This window comes from Nannobrachium achirus (genome assembly GCF_963921795.1).
Source record: "Nannobrachium achirus genome assembly, chromosome: 5".
In the NCBI taxonomy this organism is placed as follows: Eukaryota; Metazoa; Chordata; class Actinopteri; order Myctophiformes; family Myctophidae; genus Nannobrachium; species Nannobrachium achirus.
Genome location: NC_137814.1, coordinates 63,124,748 through 63,146,894, shown reverse-complemented (window position 1 = coordinate 63,146,894; position 22,147 = coordinate 63,124,748). Strand labels below are relative to the sequence as shown.

The following is a 22,147-nucleotide window of genomic DNA, read 5'->3' as shown; positions in this document are numbered from 1 at the left end:
AATCATGCGAACCCTGCATATTTAGTGTGTTTTGCCTGGTTAATTTAATGCAACAGATTATATACATGAACATGAATCTTCAGCAGGTGTATGACTGTATAAAATGGGGTGGGAGGAGGGGATTGTTGGGGCAGACTAGCACAATAGACATTATGCCATTGGAACATGAAACAAGGGAATCACTGCACTAACCAACATGGACACAGTCCAAGTCTACTCACAGCAGAGACTCCAGTCCAGAGAACTTCTTCAGTCCAGACACCGGCAACACGTTGAAGTTCAAGTCTAATTCTCTCAAATGAGAAGGATTACATCTGAGAGCTGAGGCCAGAACTTCACAGCTTCTCTCTGACAACCAGCAGTTCATCAGTCTAAATGAGAAATAAAACACATTATAAAATACATTATTCCTGGATAGAGAACCTGCTTACAGCCACCTATTAAAGGACCTGGTCTGGATGGACTGTCTGGGTTTTAGAGTAGAAAACCAGACAGGAGTAACATGAACTAAATAATCTTTACTTAATCTTCCAACATGCAGCTAACAGACAGGAAACAGCAACAGGTTGACAACAGATGATCCAGCAAAATGACTGAAAACACAGTTTATACACAGACAGTTCATACAGTAAACACAGTTTATACACATACAGTTTATACAGCAAACAGAGTTTAGACACATAAGACCTAACAGGTCAAAGGTCAATTGATGGACAGTGAAGCTGATAACTGCTGATGTCACAGATAGTAAGGGAAAGTTAGCCTATTGCTACATCAATCTGGGAACTAAATCTAAATCACTAGCTTTCTTCACAAATGTGTTCACAAAGGTGTCTACTATCACCTCTGAACTTTGTCAAACCCCAACTCCCTTGACATACTTCGTGGGAGCCAATCAAAGTTGGGGGTATCGGGATACCCAGGGCCTGGGATTAAAGGGGGAAAAATAAAACATGGCCAATATGAACGTATGAAGTGTGTAATTAGGGTATTGTTGGGCTGCTGAATCCATTCCAACCATTAGTTATAAGTAAAAATGACTCCTTGGCCATAAAAAAGGCCTAATTGGCTAAGGCTTAGCCAATCATGTCATTCGAGTTCACCTGTGTCCTGTAAAGCCTGTATCATAGTCGGGTCCGCGGTGGAAGGCTTTACACCGCGGTGTAGTCTTTTCGAGTCTTTTTGAGTCATGAAACTACAACGTTACATCATTCCTCGCGGTGGAGAGCTTTCCACCGTGAGTCCCAACACATCTCTCTGTTTTTACTATCAGACAGACAGGCTCTACACCCCGTTCACTGATTGGTCGACCTGAACCGGTCTAGACGGGGTAAAGGACTTCACCGTGGGCCGTGACTATGATGGCCTGCACTTATTTTCTGACTTGAGGTGGAAAGCTTTCCACCTCAAATTTGCGGTTGATAGGTCTCCACCGTAGACTCTGATACAGGCTTTAGTCCCTATGTTTTAAACCCTGTGTTTGAATGTTCCTTGTCAGATTGTATCATGTTATCCTGTGTGTCATGTGTGATTACCCACCTGATCTTGAATAGTTTTCATGAATTCAAACACTACTCCACCCTTTTTTTTATTGCCAATATTATATGTCTCATGGACACACAAAATTAGGTGTGGCCTATTTTATGGCCAAGGAGTCATTTTAACTGAAAACGAATGGTTGGAATGTATTCAGCAGCCCAAAAATACCTAAATTACACACCTCATACGCTCATATTGGCCATTTTTTTTCCCCCCCTTTAATCCCAGGCCCTCGGGATACCCAATAACTTTGATTGGCTCCCACAAAGTATGTCAAGGGAGTTGGGTTTGACAAAGTTCAGAGGTGATAGTAGACACCTTTATGAACACATTTGTGAAGAAAGCTAGTGATTTAGATTTAGTTCCCAGATTGATGTAGCAATAGGCTAACTTTCTCTTACTAAGACACAGGAAGGACATCTGCTGGAGAAAGAGACAATACAGACCAGTGGTGGAATGGAACTAAGTACATTTACTCAATTCCTGTACTTAAAGGAGTAGTTCACCCCCAAAATGATTTTTTTCTATTGATTACTCACGCCATGGAGACTTGAGTTCAATGATTTTTTTGTTTTTGTTTTTTGTCGCATCCTTTGCTAGCCGAAATAGAATGGCTTGTTGTAGATTAGCCGTGAAATTTCTATTATTATGTTATGATCTGAACCGCATTCATTTTACAAGACATTCAGCGCTATATCACGTGGTCTACATCCCCCATTACCATACCGCGATCCCCGTTGTATACTCACCACAGTTCCCAGTGAAATTCTTCAATATGCATTGGCTTAGAGTGGGGGTTTCGGCCGATGCATCTTATCCCTGTGCGTTTCGCGTGCGCGATCCGTTCACGTAAATGTCGGCTCAAATAATCCATGTATGACTCAAGAGTAGATTATGAGCATTTTCGCTCGCATAGCCCCCAGCACTCCTGCTATACTAGCACTAACGTATAAATAGAACATGTCAGAGCAGCCATGAGCTATCGATGGACGAGCGGTGACTAGGGAAGGTTAGACGATCGCCGATTTTTGGATAAAAATCTTTTATTTCGTTTTTAATGACCCAGTACGGTAAAAGACAGCGCGGCTGAGACATCCTTGCTCAGATGTCCGGTATATTCCGGTTTTAATATTAAGGGGCTCCCCGTGGCTTGCAAAGTGTTAAGATAAAAAGTTGTTTATTGTAAATGTACCCCCATTGATTCCGGATGGGGACCCGAACGCTTTTGGGTCCCCATCCGGAATCAATGAGGGTAAATTCATTGTAATCACAATTTGTCTTAAGATTGTGACAAAAAACTAAATATATAATTGAACTCAAGTCTCCATGCCATGAGTAATCAATAGAAAAAAGGACATTTTGGGGGTGAACTACTCCTTTAAGTACAAGTTTAGGTACTTTTACTTTACTTGATTATTTTAACTTTGTATATTTTATACTTCTACTGTAAATACTGTATTTTTACTTTTTACTTGAAAACTTTAGTAACTATTTACTATAACTAGCTATTACTAGCAGATTTAGATTATTAAAATATCTACATCATATTTTAAACTCTGGCTATACAAAATTAGCAGATCTACAAGCTCACAAAGCATTGTGAAGCAATGTGTTGCGTTGTCAGCTTGCAGATCTGCTATTTCTTTCAAAGATTGACACATTTTGAAAAAAATAAAACATGAAATGGGGCATTCTGCATATTGAGTAATATTTGGTTCCTTTAGGTATATTTTGATCCTGTTAATTTGATGCTTTTACTCAAGTAATATTTTGAGTGCAGAACTTTTACAGTAACAGAGTATTGATGCACTGTGGTTAGATACTTTTACTTCAGTAAAAAAGTAAAAGTGGATTTCTTTTAACACCACTGATACAGACAGACGGACGGACGGTCGGACGGACGGACGGACGGACGGACGGACGGACGGACGGGACAGGACATTACATGATAAACATAAACAACCTTCTCTAAATATTTGACTGAATGGAAATGTGGGTTAAAGTGTCAGAGGCTCAACATTGCGAAACAGAAAACACAAAAATAAAGAAACAACAAACAGAAGAGGGTTTTGGTGAATTAATCTCAATAATAATTGTAACATGTACATACTGTAGTTACTGTACCTCCTCATTATTCTAGTCAATGTGTGTTACTATGATATCAACCTTATTCATACTCTTCACATAAAGTCTCACCACAGTATTCATATTATAATCACATGATAAATCACTGATGGAAATAATGATTGTAAATTAATCTCACCGTAGAGTCTCCAGTCTACAATGAGGACTTTTCAGTGCAGCACAGAGTAGATCCAGTAGATCCAGGTCCAGTTGGTTGTAACTTAAGTCCAGGTGTCTTAGATGGGATGGATTAGAACTGAGAGCTGAAGCCACAGCTTCCATGTGTTCCTTCTCGAGCCATGTGCCAAAGCCAACAAGTCTGTAATCACAGATTAAATGTAAAATCAGAGATGATCAATCAGACCAAGTTCACTGTCAATCAGACAGACAGACGCACGCGCGCGCGCGCGCACGCACGCACGCACGCACGCACGCACGCACGCACGCACGCACGCACGCACGCACGCACGCACGCACGCACGCACGCACGCACGCACGCACGCACGCACGCACGCACGCACGCACGCACGCACGCACACACACACACACACACACACACACACACACACACACACACACACACACACACACACACACACACACACACACACACACACACACACACACACACACAAAGACTGCTGACTAAAAGACAATTTTGTCAACAAATACAAGCTAGACTAAAATGTTAGGGAGGGACTATAGTGGAGAAGAGATCCAGTAGAACTAAAATACTAAAAGTAATTTCATGTTTGGTTGCACTGAAACTAAATGACATGACGTCATGAAAATGGCAACACACAACGCGTTGTGAGCTTGTAGATCTGCTATTTTCATTACAACACTAACAAGGCACCACCAATACATTTTAGTCGACTAAAACTAGACTAAGACTAAAACATTTCAGATGACTAAAAAACTAAATTACATTTCATTCAAAAGACTAAAACAAAACAAAAATTCCTCACAAAATCAACCCTGTTTGTGTGTGTGTGTGTGTGTGTGTGTGTGTGTGTGTGTGTGTGTGTGTGTGTGTGTGTGTGTGTGTGTGTGCGCGCGCGCGCGTGCGTGTGTGCGCGCGCGTGCATGTGTGCGTGTGTGTGTTGTAGTTATCAGTAAAGCGCTGTTCACACCAATCACACACATCCCATTCATTTCCAATGGAGGCTTGCGTGACAGTCCGTCTAGTGCGATACGGCAAAGTTCACGCTGATGTCTGGCATCAGACGGACTGACAAGGACAGATCTAATTTTAATGAAGTTCATCTCAACCCACTTTATTCAAATCCTGTGTGCGTGAGCTCGTTAAACCAATGAAAGCAGCGCTGCTCTGCGTGTAGGTGTGGCTGTGGGAAATGACAGGGAGGGTGACTGTCAATCAACAACAGCCGTTGCAGACTGGAGGAGCACAGAATTGAGTTCTTTGTGCTTAGACTGCAGGTGTGTGTGTGTGTGTGTGTGTGTGTGTGTGTGTGTGTGTGTGTGTGTGTGTGTGTGTTATATTGATAACTAGTATTGCCTCTTGTTATGGTTCTGTGAATTGATAGATCTTTTATATTATGTTTGAGTACTTTGTGTTGTGTCTGGGTCAGATATGTGACCAAAATGAACCATCATGTCTAGTTATAGTGTAGTGGTGTGAAGGTACATTGATTCTGTTCTACTAAGTTTTCTATTCACATGACTACTAACCGAGCCTTTCTGCTGTTCCTCACAGCTGGTATCAGTCTCCGTCGCCCCACCTCTGATGTGTTGTATTTGTCCAGGTCCAACTCCTCCAGAACATCCTCTGACGTCTGCAACATGTGGGCCAGAGCTGAACACTGGGTTTGAGACAGTTCTGTCTTTGATCTGTCCCCTGACTTCAGGTACTGTTGGATCTCCTGATGCACTGAGTGGTCGTTCATCTCCATCAAACAGTGGAAGATGTTGATACATCTGTCAGGAGAGGCACCGGAATCATTCATCTTCTTCAGGTTGTTGATGGCTTTCTGGATGCTCTCTGGACTCTCTGTTGTCTGACCCAGTAGGCCTTTTAACAGACTCTGGTTGGACGGCAGTGAGAGACCATGAAGGAAGCGGAGAAACAGGTCCAGGTGACCATTCTTACTCTCTATGGCTTTACGGTTGGCTGAGTCCAGGAAGTTCTCTAAGGAGTCACTGTTGTAATCACGTCCCCATCTGTCACGTCCCCCCAGGAATGTCTTCAGTACCTTCATGTTCTTCCTCATGTTCTTCTGTGTGAAACAGTGGAACAGGTAAACTGCAGCCAGAAACTCCTGGATGATCAGATGAACAAAGCAGTAGACTGCTCTCTGGAAGAGCACGCCCTCTCTTTTGAAGATCTCTGTGCACACTCCTGAGTACAGTGAGGCGTCTTTCACATCCAGACCACACTCTTCCAGGTCTTCTTGGTAGAACATGATGCTGCCTTTCTCCAGATGTTCAAACGCCAGCCTGCCCAGCTTCAGAAGAACTTCCCTGTCAGTCTCCACGATCTGCTGTTGATTCTCTCTCTCTCTTTTTTCTCTTTTTTTCCCCTGATGAGGCTCATCATACTTCAGCTCCTTCCTCTTTGTCTGGACCAACAGGAAGTGGCAGCACATGGCAGTCAGGGTCGTGGGCAGCTGTCCTGTCTCGTCTGTCTTCACCATGTCCTCCAGAACGGTAGCGCTGATCCAACAGAAGACTGGGATGTGACACATGATGTGGAGGCTCTTTGACGTCTTCATGTGTGAGATGATTCTGCTGGCCAGCTCCTCATCACTGAATCTCTTCCTGAAGTACTCCTCCTTCTGGGGGTCTGTGAACCCTCGTACTTCTGTCACCAGGTCAACATATGTAGGAGGGATCTGATAGGCTGCTGCAGGTCTGGTGGTTATCCAGATGAGAGCCAATGGGAGCAGATTCCCCTCGATGAGGTTTGTCAACAGCCTGTCCACTGATGATGTCACTGTGACATCAGAGATAATGTCATTGTTGAAGTTGAAGGACAACCTGCTTTCATCCAGACCATCAAAGATGAAGCCAACCTTCCAGACAGCAAGCTGCTCTTCTGTGACCTTCTTCAACGTTGGATGGAAAACATGGATCAGTGAGAGAAGACTGTGCTGCTCATCTCTGACCAAGTTCAGCTCCCGGAATGAGAAGGGAACCAGGAGAATGACATCTTGATTTTCCAAACCCTTTGCCCAGTCCAGAGCGACCTTACGCACAGAGAAGGTTTTTCCAATGCCAGCGACTCCCTTGGTCAGAACTCTTCTGATTGGTGTCTCTCTGCCCAGGAGGAGGGGCTTAAAGATGTCACGGCAGTTGATTGGTTGGTCATGGAGGGTGTTCTTCTTGGAGAGTGTCTCAAGCTGGTAGACCTCATGTTGGTTATTAACCCCTTCACTCTCTCCCACTGTGATGTAGAGCGCTGTGAAGATGCTGCTGAGGGAGGGCACTTCAGTGACGTCTGTCACACGATCCAGACTGTTCAAAGTGATCTTATAAACCTTTAAATCCTCCTGCACACTGCCACCTGCTATGAGAAGACAATGAAGACATTTTAAACATTCAGCTTAATTTATTTCTTTACATTCTTACAGATGTGTACACACATTATTAATGTGTTAAATACACTCAGCACAAAAAGAAAGGAAACTTGACTTCGGTCCCTTATATCTCCCTTTTAATTGTGTTTTATATCGTTTTTATTGTTGGTTCGTCACCTTTACAACGAGGTGCAGCTTGTAAGCATCAGGCATTCAATGCATGAGCTACACAGCCAAACGTGTGTGGGTAGTGCCGACCTTTTCGCCCAAATGGCTTGCAATACTGTTCTGCTGGCATTTACTCTCGTTTCGGGCTTCCCTGACACTGAGCTTAAAATTAACAAAGTGTAAAAATTGCCAACATGTGTTGTTTTTCTTGTCCTTATTACTGTGGGAGAGTGCAATCATTCAATGCACCAAGCAACAAAGATGAACACCAAAAGAACAGTATTGCGGCCTTCCAGGCCATTTTGACCATTTTTGGAGGGGCGCTACCCACACGTTTGGCTGTGTTGCTCATTCCACGAATGCCAGATCCTTACAAGCTGTACCTCGTTGTAAAGGTGACAAATCAACGATAACAATGATATCAAACACAATACCATTTGGCATAATTAAAGGCGAGATATAATGGACCAAATGTTGGCAAATTTTGGGTTGGCGCTACCCACACACGTTTGGCTATGTAGCTCATGCCTCGAATGCCCGATGCTTCCAAGCTGTACCTCGTTGTAAAGGTGTCGAATCAACGATAAAAATAATATAAAACTCAATACGAATTGGTATTATTAAAGGGGAGATATAATGGACAAATTCAAGTTTCCTTTCTTTTTGTGCTGAGCTATCATACATTAGGGGTAAAATAACCAATGTATAAAATAATATTGTTGAATTGGGCGACTGATTTTCCCTTGTGAGATAATAAAGGTATCTATCTGAATTGTTTTAGTCCAGAGTTGATGTACCCTATTTGACAATGTTTATTTATTTATTTATTTATTTGCTATTTCAATATTGTAAATTGTGTCCAGTCTTACTTTGTCCACTGCTGGTCTGAGTGGATGTCTTCAGTCCAGGTGTGGTTGTGAACGTCTCTCCTGAACATCTGGACGTCTGCTCAGTCCTCTTCCTCTCTCTGTGGAGATGAAGACACTTTATTAGGACTAGATTCCCCCATCTTAGCTGCTCTCCACTGTTAGTTAGGCTACCTGTCAGTGCCAGCATTGATTTTAAGATGTTACTCATGACTTTTAAAGCTGTGAACCCTACAAGCCTGTGTTCAGATCATCATGCTAGAACCCTACAAGCCTGTGTTCAGTATCAGATCATCATGCTAGAACCCTACAGCATGTGTTCAGCCTCAGATCATCATGCTAGAACCCTACAAGCCTGTGTTCAGCATCAGATCATCATGCTAGAACCCTACAAGCCTGTGCTCAGCATCAGATCATCATGCTAGAACCCTACAAGCCTGTGTTCAGCATCAGATCATCATGCTAGAACCCTACAAGCCTGTGCTCAGCATCAGATCATCATGCTAGAACCCTACAAGCCTGTGTTCAGCATCAGATCATCATGCTAGAACCCTACAAGCCTGTGTTCAGCATCAGATCATCATGCTAGAACCATACAGGCATGTGTTCAGCATCAGATCATCATGCTAGAACCCTACAAGCCTGTGTTCAGCCTCAGATCATCAGATAAGGGCCTCCTGGAGATTCCCACAGCTCAGCTTGTCATAAAGGGTGCAGGGCTTTCACAGTCCGGCCCCCAAGCTGTGGACAGCTGGGCCCTGGGTACAAGGATTCACTGCGGGGTCCTCCATGAATGTTCTTCATAGCGGGAGGGGGTTTAACACATTTAGACTTGTTGGAATGCATTATTAAGCATTATTTTGTGCTTTAACAATTTAACAATTGAAACATAGCAGATATACAAGCTCACAAGCTTGTAGACCTGCAATTTTTGAAAAATCTTGAAAATGTGTGCAAGTCTTTGAATGTTTCAAATCCTTCTAAGTAGTTTTTTTTTTAGAAAAAAATATGTTTCTATGTCAGTAGTGCTCAAACCTTTTAATGTGAAGGAGCCCCAAAATGATATGTATTTGGCCACGGACCCCCAAATAATTTAGTTCCAGGGACCCCCCAGAAACAAAATTTGAGTTACAAATGTTCCCTTAAAAAATAGATATATTCAAAGATTTGCACACATTTCCACAACTTTTTCAAAAATAATAGATCTACAAGCTCACAGCGCAACACTCGTCAGCCGCGCTATGAGGCGGTGAAAGCCGCTTCCAAGGAGTGGCTTTGTGCGACCCAGGATTGGTCAAGCTTCACATGACAATTTGGCCCTCCAGATAAAACATTCATTCATTCATTCATTCAGAATTCATAAAAACATAGAACTGAAGCACATAGAAAGTATAGATCTAGAACACAGAATGTATAGATCTAGAACACAGATTTCATAGCTCTAGAACACATAGAAGAAAATGCACCGCTTCACTTCGAACCGAGGTTTGATTTTTCAATGACTAAAGTATAACATAATGAAGGCCCCTCCACCTTGGGCCCTGGTAACTCAGTCCCACTTTCCCCCCCTTGTGACACCCCTGGCTGTGGAACGCCCTACCTGTCCACCTCAGACCTGCACATTCAGTGTCATCTTTTAAATCCCTTTTAAAAACCCACCTTTATGTTCAAATCTTTTCTTAAATTCTAGTTTTTGAGCGGTGCAAACCGCTCCTATATTTCACTTTCGGTTAATTTAGTTAAACTAGACCAGGTCAACCTGGTTGTGCCAGACCCCCTGTCTGTCATCATCATTTATGACATCATGCCTTTTGTAGGCATGTCATCATCATGTCATCATCATATATACCCTTTATATAGAAAACCCGGACAGACATTTGCTTATGTAGGCCTACCCATTTTATGGGTCTGGCAAACATATTAGCACGGGACGATTCTTTCATTCTTCATCGATTGGCTAGTTGAGTAACAAAACATTAGAATCGACCAATCAGAAACCGTTCTACTCATGACGACATGTGTTAGCCAAACAGATCAGACCAATCAAATGCTGTGTTGTTCATGTTCATTTAGATCTGTCTTGGCCATTACACTTGCACTTGAGACTGGTTTAAAGTTCATGAAAGGTCCAGGCGTAATGGCCAGGTTGTTTCATATCCTGGACCTCTCCTAAACCTTAAACTAACAGATTGAACACCACACAGGATTCGAAACAGCAACCACGCTACATTACCCTTGCAGGCTATGATTACTGTTTCGAATCCTGTGTGTTGTTCAATCTTCCAGTTTAAGGTTTAGGAAAGGTCCAGGATATTGGGTTGGTCAGACTTTTCTCTCTAACTTTGACTGACGGACAATGCCAAGAAGTGCTGGGTTGCCCTCCTGTCTGTTTTCCCTCTGTCTTCTAATTGCTTTTTCTACCACTTTTTCGAGTCACGTGTTCAAATACTGGATTCTGATTGGCTAAATTCCGGAGGTTATGAGAGGACAACTGCCGCAAAGTTGTGTGTCCGAGATCAATGCGCCTCAGTGTACATCCGGGGACTTTCCCCCAACCAACAAATGAAGGTCGCAGCGGTCCTATGTTTACTAACGTGCGTACTATCGTCGCCGATTTATTTGGATCCAATGCAATCCGCCAACTTTAAAGCCCCTTTTCTCTGAACCTATGCCTTTCTGGAAGCGAACAGCCTCTATTTACGGCCGGAACGGTGCTTTTAACTGACGTTAGCTTAGCTGTAAGCTAGACGCATGGATTACTATGGAGTTGGCGCCATCTGTTGGTGAGTAGAAGATGTTGTTTGTGGAACTATCTGCTGTCTCGCGGAAGTTTTATAGGCAATAATGATTGTAACTTAAGATCCTTGCAAGTTACAACTATGTGTTTTCTTTCATGTATACGGGAAAAAGTGGTAGAAAAGCTATTTACCACTCGGGGTCGGACATTATGCTCTCATAATGTCCTGAGTGCGGGTGTTATCGGACTCGGCTGCGCCTCGTCCGATAACACCCGCACTGCGGACATTATGAGAGCATAATGTCCTCTCACTCGGGGTAAATTGCTTACATAACCCTCAAGAAGCTTTATTTGGCTCTATGCATACACACTCATTCAAGACAGCGGCCACACTACATTACATTTGCAGATTATGGCCAGGCTGTTTGTCTGAACCTTAAACAGGCAGAGATCCGACACCAACCAGGATTTAAGACAGTTTGTATGAGGCATTTAGGAGTTTTCCTGCATCTGGGTTCCATATTCTCGGTAAAGCTTATTCTCATCAGTTTGTTGTGTGTAATGGCCAGGCTGTTTGTCTGAACGCTAAACAGGCACAGTTGTTTGTCTGACCTCCTGTCTGTTTTCCCTCTGTCTCCTAATTGCTTTATAACCCTCTCTTCAGTTGCACTTCTTCTATAATATGCCTCTGTCTTGTAAGTGGAATAATATAACCTAAATCTTCACATTTTATATACTGACCAGGGGTTCTGGTCTGACGTAACATATAAACATGACTGGTTGCAATGAAGATTTGCGCATGCTGTTTTACAGCATCCCCCATTACAGTATTAATGATCATACATATATGAAAATCTATATTTCTTTTTTCGTTACGCTATTAAGGATCATGCATAATGAAAATCGCCTTTGCACCGCTCACTTCGCACGGGTGCGATTTTTTATACAGTATCTGCATGTGTCTGTTTTAAATGTTGTGCCTTCTGTCTGTGTTCTTTTATTCACTGATCATTTGTTGTAGATTAATGTCAATAAATGCATATCATGTTGTTATTTTACCCTGCTCTGTAAAGCACCTTGTGACTGTCTGGAAATATGATATATAAATAAATTCATTATCATCTATCTATAAATGCGACAAATCTCTGCGTGTATGTATCTCTGCGTGTATGTAACCCGCGTATCTCGAGAACCGTTCGTCCCACCGGCTTCAGATTCGGCACGCGCGTTCCCCGACGCGGCGCGGAGTGCAGTGCCGAGCCTCGACCCGACCCGACGCACGGTTTTCTGAAACCGCCGCAAAACGTTCGGAATCTCCTTATGCAGAGCTGATTGTTGACATCAGGCTGTTCCGGAGGAAATCGGCGCAAGCGCTGACTCATTGTGACATCACTTCATAAAAGGCTCTGACATCACGTACGCCGGCGCGAAACGTTCGGAATCACCATATGCGGAGCTGATTGTTGACATCAGGTGTTTCGGAGGAAACCCGCGCAAGCGCTGACTCATTGTGACATCACTTCATAAAAGGCTCTGACATCACGTACTCCACATGAGTCAACAAAAAATCTCTGTGAATGTGTATGTATGTATGTAATCCGCGTATCTCGAGAACCCTTCTTCCCACCGGCACGCGCGTTCTCCAGATATGGGCATAAAATGAATGCCCGTATGCGGAGCTGATGTCTGACATCAGAGTTTTCCGCAACCGGTACTGTGTGTGCAGAGATCTCCATATATGGGCATAAGGGGACAAAGGCAAACAGATGGTCAAAACGGGTCCTATGACAACAGGTATATTGGGGTTTGCATTAAAGGGTGGGGACAAAGGCAAACAGATAGATGGTCAAAACGTGTCCTATGACAACAGGTATATTGGGGTTTGCATTAATGGGGTCCGCTCCAAGAAAGATAAAGAAAATAAAAGAGACAAGACAAACATAAGACAAGCAACAAAGCGTGGGACTGGGAGGATGACTTGAATGATGCAGATTTAAGCAGGCTTAAAGAAGAAACAAACAAAAAGCGACAGAGATCTCATATATGGGCATAAAATGGACGCATATAAACAGATATCTCCATATGCTTAAAGAAGAAACAAACAAAAAGCGACAGAGATCTCATATATGGGCATAAAATGGACGCAGATAAAAAGATATCTCCATGTATGGCATATATGGGCATAAAATGGACGCAGAATCACAAAGATCTCCATATACAGGCATAAAGGGACACAGACAGACAGATACAGAGATCTCCATATATGGGCATAAAATGGATGCAAATAGACAGATATCTCCATATATGGCCATATATGGGCATAAAATGGACCCAGGATTATATCTGCAGTGATCTCCATATATGGACATAAAATGGACGCCGACAGACAGACAGATACAGATATCTCCATATATGGGCATAAATGGACACAGGCAAACAGATGGTCAAGACGGGTCCTATGACAACAGGTATAATGGGGTTTGCATTAAAGGGCGGGGCATTCATTCCCTATTTACATCGTTCCCGAGTTGGCCAGGTCGCCGACTAGACGCCCGAAGGGCGGCCCAGCTTCTAGTTTAATAAATTCATTATCATTATCATTCTTCAATGATTGTTTCTGTACCGTTTGGTGTTGGTATAAATATACAATAATAGGGTCCACTCTGTCTTGGAATTATTATTAATTCCTTCAAGATATTATTGTGCATTATTGAGTTTGACTGGTTTAGACATTTATATTTGTGTTTATTGGTCTGTAACTGTACGTTCCAACAAAGTATCAACATCCTATAATCTCCTGACATTTAAATCCCGTTTGTTCTTTTCATTTCTTTATGGTTGAAATTCTGCCCAATTCTTGACCTTTTGTGTTTTTGGACATGATCAATAAGGCCATCACACACTTAGCTCTCATAATAACTAATAACACTGATCATCCTCTGTATCAATAACTATATCAATAACACTGATCATCCTCTGTATCAATAACTATATCAATAACACTGATCATCCTCTGTATCAATAACTATATCAATAACACTGATCATCCTCTGTATCAATAACTATATCAATAACACTGATCATCCTCTGTATCACTACTTCCACCTCATCAGGGTGAAGATCAGAACCCTGAAGAGGAACAAGGTTGGTTTAGCAGGAGTTTTGTCTCCTCAGCCATCGCTGCACTCAACAAACTGCCTGGATGGTTTTCTGTGGATAGTGGGGACCTGATGTGTCTGTGTGATGTTTGTTTGTTTTAACAGACACATTTCCCTTCGGGGACAATAAAGATTATTTTTATATTCATTATTATTAAGTAGTATTTACTGTGGTCACAGCAGTAACTGTATTTATTTATTCAGAGATGTCTTTTCTCTCCAGAGGTCAAGCTCACTGTAGCTCACTGTTTTAACTTTATTTAACTTTATTTCATCTACAAGCTCACAGCTATACTAGAGGTGTGTATGTAAACTAGAGCTCCTCTTTATACTAGAGGTAAATGATGCATTTATATAGCGCTTTTATCCAAGGCACTTTACATAGATTGTGCATTACATGCATTACATTCACCCATTCACACACACATTCATACAGCGATGTCAGAGGAAACCATGCTAGGCACCAACCTGCTCATCAGGAGCAACTAGGGGTTCAGAGTTTACTCAAGGACCCTTCTACATTAACTTATGGGGAGCCCGGATTCGAACTGGGAACCCTTCGGGAACCTTTCGTGCTCTAATAACGGTTTCTCTACCTCTGAGCTACGCCGCCCCAGGTTAGAGGTGTGTATGTAAACTCTCTCTAAACTTTCTTCAGCTCCTCCCTATACTAAAGATGGTTGAGGTTCATTTCAAGGAATCTCTTGCTCTGACTTCAGACTCCCACAGAGTCCTGGTAACCATGGTAACCTACAGTATGTTATGAGCTACAATAAGTTAACATGTTATAACCTACAGTATGTTATGAGCTACAATAGGTTAACATGTTATAACCTACAATATGTTATGAGCTACAATAGGTTAACATGTTATAACCTACAGTATGTTATGAGCTACAATAGGTTAACATGTTATAACCTACAATATGTTATGAGCTACAATAGGTTAACATGTTATGACCTACAGTATGTTATGAGCTACAATAGGTTAACATGTTATAACCTACAGTATGTTATGAGCTACAATAGGTTAACATGTTATAACCTACAGCAGGGGTCCTCAATAGGCGGACCGCGGTCCATGTCCGGACCGCGAGGCACCGCCAACCGGACCCAGGACGAATTAGGAAAAAAAAAAAAAAAGAAAACGGAACATATCGGCGTTTCGTTTCCACTTCTCCTTCACTTCATTGCATGCGCTCTGAGTGTGTGTGTGTGTGTGTGTGTGTGTGTGTGTGTGTGTGTGTGTGTGCATGTGTGTGTGTGTGTGTGAGAGAGAGACAACGACACGCTGATTGGCTGATGCCGGGATACATAGTATTATGGGCTGTCATCTCTATGACAACGACGCGCTGTCAGGCTGTTACCACCACAGACCGTGCGTGGGAGCTTTCAGAGTAGGCAGCTAGCAGCTAGCAGCCTGCAACAGTGCAACTAGTTATAAATCAGTGGGTTTTCATTCACGCTCATCAACATCAACGTGAATACGTTTGCAGGACTGTAATCTTCTCTCAGGAGAGTTTGTCGCGACGCACCACGGCCCGTGACGGCCGCCTCTCTTTTTGCATGGCGAGCTGCACGCAGTACTCGGTGGTACAGTACTGGAGTGAGCCACGAGCCGTTCCGTCAATCGTCACCGACGCGCAACAACTTGTTTTCAGATCGATATTCACGTTGCGACACAAGCATAAAATATTCGAAGATTATCCCAGTTTGTTAAAAGAAACCAGAGAAACTAACACTAGTGCAGAATATCTCTGCTCCACATTGATTTACTACTGTTCTCCTTTCAATGTGTTGTTGAAAGAAATGGGAAAAAGACCATTACTGCATCAACAAACTACTAAAAAAACTAACATTAGCAAATGTAAAATAATGTAAGAAAGGTATCCCTAATGTAAGATTATGAGGGCAAGTGGCCATGACCTGAGGGCAAGTAGAACATGACCTGTACTTGCCAGACGGGCAAGTGCCTCTGAGACCATAGTGTCAACCCCTTGTTGGTACTTTTTTGTATCTTTGCCTACTATATAAGATTGACCGACATAAAAATAAGCGGATATATATGTTTATTATTATTTTTTTCCCCCGGACCCAGACCGGTTTCAAAAAAATATTTGTGGACCTTCAAGATTTGTATTTGAGGATCCCTGACCTACAGTATGTTATGAGCTACAAGAGGTTAACATGTTATAACCTACAGTATGTTATGAGCTACAATAGGTTAACATGTTATAACCTACAGTATGTTATGAGCTACAAGAGGTTAACATGTTATAACCTACAGTATGTTATGAGCTACAATAGGTTAACATGTTATAACCTACAGTATGTTATGAGCTACAATAGGTTAACATGTTATAACCTACAGTAGATGAGCAGCAGAGTAACTTTGATCATTCTGATGGCTTGACTTCTTTAGGTGTGTGGAAGACAACGGTGCCCTCCACACTAGGCGCGGTCACCTCCTCCTAGCAATTCATTTTCAATGAGGCGGTGAAATCCACCGCGAGCGTGCTCGTTTGTGCATGCGTACACGGGCGGTGAGAGATGGATTGTGTTCGTCTTTGTGAAATACCGTGCAGCGTTTACTCACTGAGCGAGTGTGTTTGTGTCTCACCGCGGTGCGGCTGCCGCTGATCCTAGCGGCAGTCCCAACGGCAACCGCGCCTAGTGTGGAGGGCACCAACCACAGCTGAATCACTGAATCAAAGATTACTGTCTACATCTGTGAGCAGATACAAGTCATTGTTTGTGTCTTTCCAGTTGAAATTCACAGAGATCAGTGATCTTACTTTGTGTGTGGAGGTCCAGGTTCACTGAAGTCTGGAGGATGTCCTTTGGAGCGGTCACTCTTCATAGACACACAGCTGGGTGTTGGAGACTCTGCTCTGTGGTCAACACTTCTGGAATCATAAAAGTTTCCACAATTATCATCGGGTTAGGCAGGAGTGTGGCACCAAATTCTGGGCCCTGGGTACAAGGATTCACAGCGGGCCCCCCATGCAATGTTCTTCATAGGGGGAGGGGGTTTAACCCATTTAGACTGGGAACGCATTATTAAACATTATTTTGTGCTTTAACTATTGAAAAATAGCAGATATACAACCTCACAGCGCGGCATCGAGAGCTGCGTTGCGAGCTTGTACATCTGCTATTTTAGAAAAATCTTGAAAATTTGAAAAACCTATGTTTCTATGTCAGTGGTGCTCAAACCTTTTCATGTCAAGGACCCCTAAAATGATATGTATTTGGCCACGGGCCCCCATCTCAAAATATTTAGCACCAGGGACCCCCCAGAAACAAAATTTGTGTTACAAATGTTCGCTTAAAAAATACATAAGCCTATTTATATTCAAAGATCTGCACACATTTTCACGACTTTTCAAAAATAGCAGATCCACAAGCTTGCAGTGCTGTGAGCTTGTATATCTGCTATTTTTCAATGGCTAAACTATAAAACAATTAAGGCCCCTCCTCCTTGGGCCCTAGTAACTCAGTCCCCCTCCCCCCTCCCCTTGTGACGCCCCTGGGTTAGGACGTTAGGTGTTTATAGTTAAATAATCTTTATTCATTATGCCCCATAATAGAACAATAACAATAAGAATAACATGCTTCTGTTTTGGGTCCTTGACATTGAAACAATAAAAACAGAAAGAAACATCAATAAGACACACATAGAAACAGTTAAATAAATAGTAGGCTACTAAACACACAACTATAAGGGGTGCTCTGTAGAGTACATATCTCCACCAGGCTAGGTGGCCTACCCAAGGTTGTTTATATCTGCTCTGGTTGCAACCAACAGTCCTGGGGATGGTGTAGGTGTTTCTACAACATAAGGTTCTACTTTTTACATTTGGGGCGCCTCCTATGGGCAGAACCAATACCTGTACCTAATGTAGTGAGGATTTCTGCAACAAACAGTGACTTTCTACCATGTTTGTTGCACTCCATATGGGCCTCTCCACAGATTGGCTGTGTAGAAACCTTTCATAGGTACATTGTATTCTAAACTACTGGTTGTGTAGCAACCATTGACAGGTACATTGTATTCTAAACTACTGGTTATGACTCCAAATGAGAGTGGAAAGGAGGTTGGAACTTTGAAACTCTGCACATAACAACAGTCCTGGTAACCTCCACCATCATAACACTACTCTTGGTGTAATAGTGTTTTTGAATATCGATAAAGATGATATTGTGATACTGAGGTGTTTTGGTATTTTCTAACACCTCTATCTGTAACCAAACACTTTCCAGTTGAACATCAGATATACGTAGGTGATCTTACCTTGTGTCTGGAGGTCCAGGTTCATTACTGAAGTCCGGAGGATGTCCTTTAGATCGATCACTCTTCATAGACACACAGCTGGGTGTTGGAGACTCTGCTCTGTGGTCAACACTTCTGGAATCAGAACAATATTCATACAATTATCATGTGAATGAAAGAGTCTGTGTGTTAAAGATTCTGTATTGTTAAATCCCATTTTACAAGAGAGTAAAACTCCATGTTGAAGTAATAGGAAAAACATGATACTCAAGTGTATTGTCAGTTTGTTCCATATATATTTCCAGTAATTTGTTACAATGTGGCTGAAAGTCAAGCAAGACTTCATGAAAACAGAACCACCTCCCAGGACAAGAACACTAAAATGCTGCTGAATTCAAAGAGCAACTCTGGAAAAGGTCAAGGTTGGACCTCAGTTGAAAAGATAGGCATGTGAAATGTTGTGCTTTTCATTTTGTCAAGATTCTCAGACAGTTAAATGAATAGGGTTTTGAAGTGTATTGATTGATTGATTGATTGATTGATTGATTGATTGAATACTTTATTAGTCAGAAATGTAAACAACACGAGGTACAGTATAAGATAACACAAAACAGTCCTGGAGTTTCCATTGTGGTCCATTTTGAGTTCAATTCATCAACATACAGATTTAAACTCTTCAGTTTTCACTGCTCTTTTCCTGAACATTTCCTGAAAATTTTTTTTTTCCCACAGGTTTTTTTCCCCTGTTTTGCCTTTTTAATTTTCATGGAGAATGTAGAGTATTTTCGCAACTCGTAAATGACACGAAACCACTCCATTCCCATTGAAAACTAGAATCCACCTCCATAGGTAGATTTAAACTGTTAAATACTATGTATAAAATAGAAGGGTAAATTAATTACATTCATCTTCCCTTGTGGTCAGGACAGTTTTGAATGAAGACAGTGATGGATGATGTCAGGCCATTCCACCTTTACTTTTTTTATTTGTATTTTTTTTTTTATAGAGTAGTAGAATGAGAATTATCCCATATTTGCTCTAAATTTGGGTGGTACCAGATCATGGTGACTAGTAGTAGTTTGTAGTTTGAAAGGTAGAGCTTAAACATTTAGCCTGAGCCCGCGGCAGCCCGTCAGCCCGACCCGCAACAGGTCAGGACGAAATTTAGGGTGGGTGTGTGCGTGTGTGTGTGTGTGTGTGTGTGTGTGTGTGTGTGTGTGTGTGTGTGTGGAAGAAATGGCAAGACCTCCGCTCTGAGGCCCAAGCAACCTTGCGGAACCTGCAGAATGAGTGGTGGATCTCAAAAGCCAACGAAATCCAGACCCATGCAGATAGGAATGATATGCACAATTTCTATGACGCAGTTAAGACCGTCTATGGCCCCAGAAGTCACTCCCTGGTTCCTGTCAGATCTGCTGATGGAACATCTCTTATCAAGGACCAGGCCCTGATAGTGGAGCGGTGGGCTGAGCACTTTAACACCCTGCTCAACCAGCCTACCCCAGTGGACCCAACAGTCCTCGAGGAGTTCCCTGAATAGCCTACCTTGTTAGATCTGGACCTCCCACCAACCTTCAAAGAAACTCTGCATGCAATCAAAACCCTCAAAAACAATAAAACCCCTGTACCCGATAACATCCCAGCTGAAATCCTCAAGGAAGGAGGCTACCTCTGTATGAGGACACTGCACCTCTACATCTTGGAAGTGTGGAGGCGAGAGTGTGTCCCCCAACAGTGGAAAGATGCTAACATCGTGACCATCTACAAAAACAAAGGAGACAAATCCATCTGCTCCAACAGTAGGGGTATCTCCTTGTTGGCCATTGCTGGAAAGGTCCTTGCTAAGGTCATGCTCCGCAGACTCACAGCAACAATAGCCGAACGGGTCACACCAGAGTCACAATGCGGTTTCAGAAAGGAAAGAGGGACGGTCGATATGATCTTTGTAACACGTCACCTCCAGGAAAAATGCAGGGAGCAGCACAATAACTTGTTCATTGCATTCTTGGACCTGTCAAAGGCATTTGACACAGTGAACAGAGACCTCCTGTGGCAAGTGCTCAAGAAATTTGGATGTCCACCCAAGTTTCTCAACATCCTTGGTCAGTTTCATTCTGGGATGATGGCTCGAGTGGTAGTGGGAAGACACAGATCTGAGCCCTTTGGAGTACAGACCGGAGTAAGGCAGGGCTGTTCAACATCTTCCTAGTCTGTGTAACAACACTGTTGCATGGGCTGATGGAGGAGCAGGCTGGAGTCACCATTGACTTCAGGTTGGATGGTAACCTGTTTAACATCAGGAGGTTGCAGGCAACCACCAAGCTGACCTCTGAAAGAATCATCGAGCTACAGTATGCCGAAGACTGTGCCCTGGTAGCCCACACACCAGAGGCCCTGCAAAGCACTCTCTCTGCAGCTGTAACTGCATACAGCAGAATGGGTCTGACCATCAACACCCAGAAAACAGAGGTCATCTGTCAGTTGAGTGCTGGTCTCCCATGCCAGCCAGCAACCTTCACAGCAGGAGGGCAACAGCTGCTCACAGTACCTACTTTTAAATACCTGGGAAGCATAATGGCTGACACCTGCTCAATGGAGGACGAGATCCAAAACCGCCTTAAACAAGCCTCAACATCATTTGGTCGTCTACGGAGAAGAGTTTTCCTGAACTCCAATATCAACCTCCATACCAAAGTGCTTGTGTACAGAGCAGTATGGATCTCCACGCTGTTGTATGGATGTGAGGCATGGACCATCTACAGTCACCAGCTCAGAAGCCTGGAGGCCTTCCATGTCAGATGTCTCCAGAAGATCCTTGGCATCACCTGGAAGGACAGAGTGCCACACACAGAGGTGCTGGAACGGGCAGGCATCTGCAGTATAGAGTCTTTCCTGAACAGACATCAACTCAGGTGGCTGGGGCATGTAATCCGTATGCCCAGCCATAGACTCCCGCGCAAAGTCCTCTACGGCCAGCTACATCTTGGCCAACGCAGTGCTGGTGGGCAGAAGAAGCGGTTCAAAGACCAACTGAAGACCACGCTGAAGAGAGGCCGGATCAACCCCTCTTAACTGGAGAAACTTGCTTCCTGCCGCAACCTCTGGCGCTCTCACTCTGCACAGGGAGTGGAGCACATAGAAAGCCAGCGCACACAACACCGTGCAGCAAAGCGTGCAAAGAGGCATGCCCGCAAAGCCACCCCTGCTCCTGTCAGTACCGCTTTTGTATGCTCGGTCTGCAACCGCAGCTGTGGATCCAGGATCGGATTATACAGCCACCAGAAGACTCACAAATAGGAGAAGATGGTCATCATCGGACACGATGGACAACCATAAGCAAGTAAGTAAGTAAGTGTGTGTGTGTGTGTGTGTGTGTGTGTGTGTGTGTGTGTGTGTGTGTGTGTGTGTGTGTGTGTGTGTGTGTGTGTGTGTGTGTGTGCACTGCCGGCGACATTGTTGGAACTGTCCACAGTGTCTCTTTCGTATATTCTAATATTCTAGAAGTTGTGTGGCTGTTAACTTTGTCTTTGAAGCTATAACAGCCTGTACACCTGCTGCCTGATTCAGCGGAGGTCATCAACTTCAAACCATGTTCTCCCAGCGACGCTCTGATGTTTATTTCGTTATTTAATTTGGACGGTAAGCCCTATTTGCTACTGTAGCTACAATCAGTTATTTTGATATAAAGACAGTTGGAAAAGGATAGAATGGCCCTGTTCTTAAAGGTCAAATGACATTCTGTTTTTA

General features: G+C 43.1%; 1 protein-coding gene across 1 annotated transcript; it reads right to left on the bottom strand.

The window, feature by feature from the left end:
- Window positions 1–5,339: 5,339 nt before the first annotated feature.
- Window positions 5,340–18,446, bottom strand: LOC308285260 (NLR family CARD domain-containing protein 3-like; the record flags this gene model as incomplete). The annotated part of the gene is made up of 2 exons (XM_080725978.1): window positions 5,340–7,120; window positions 18,422–18,446. 2 exons carry the CDS (start codon window positions 18,444–18,446, stop codon window positions 5,340–5,342), a joined length of 1,806 nt encoding a protein of 601 aa, XP_080582104.1.
- Between the last annotated feature and the right edge of the window lie 3,701 nt (window positions 18,447–22,147).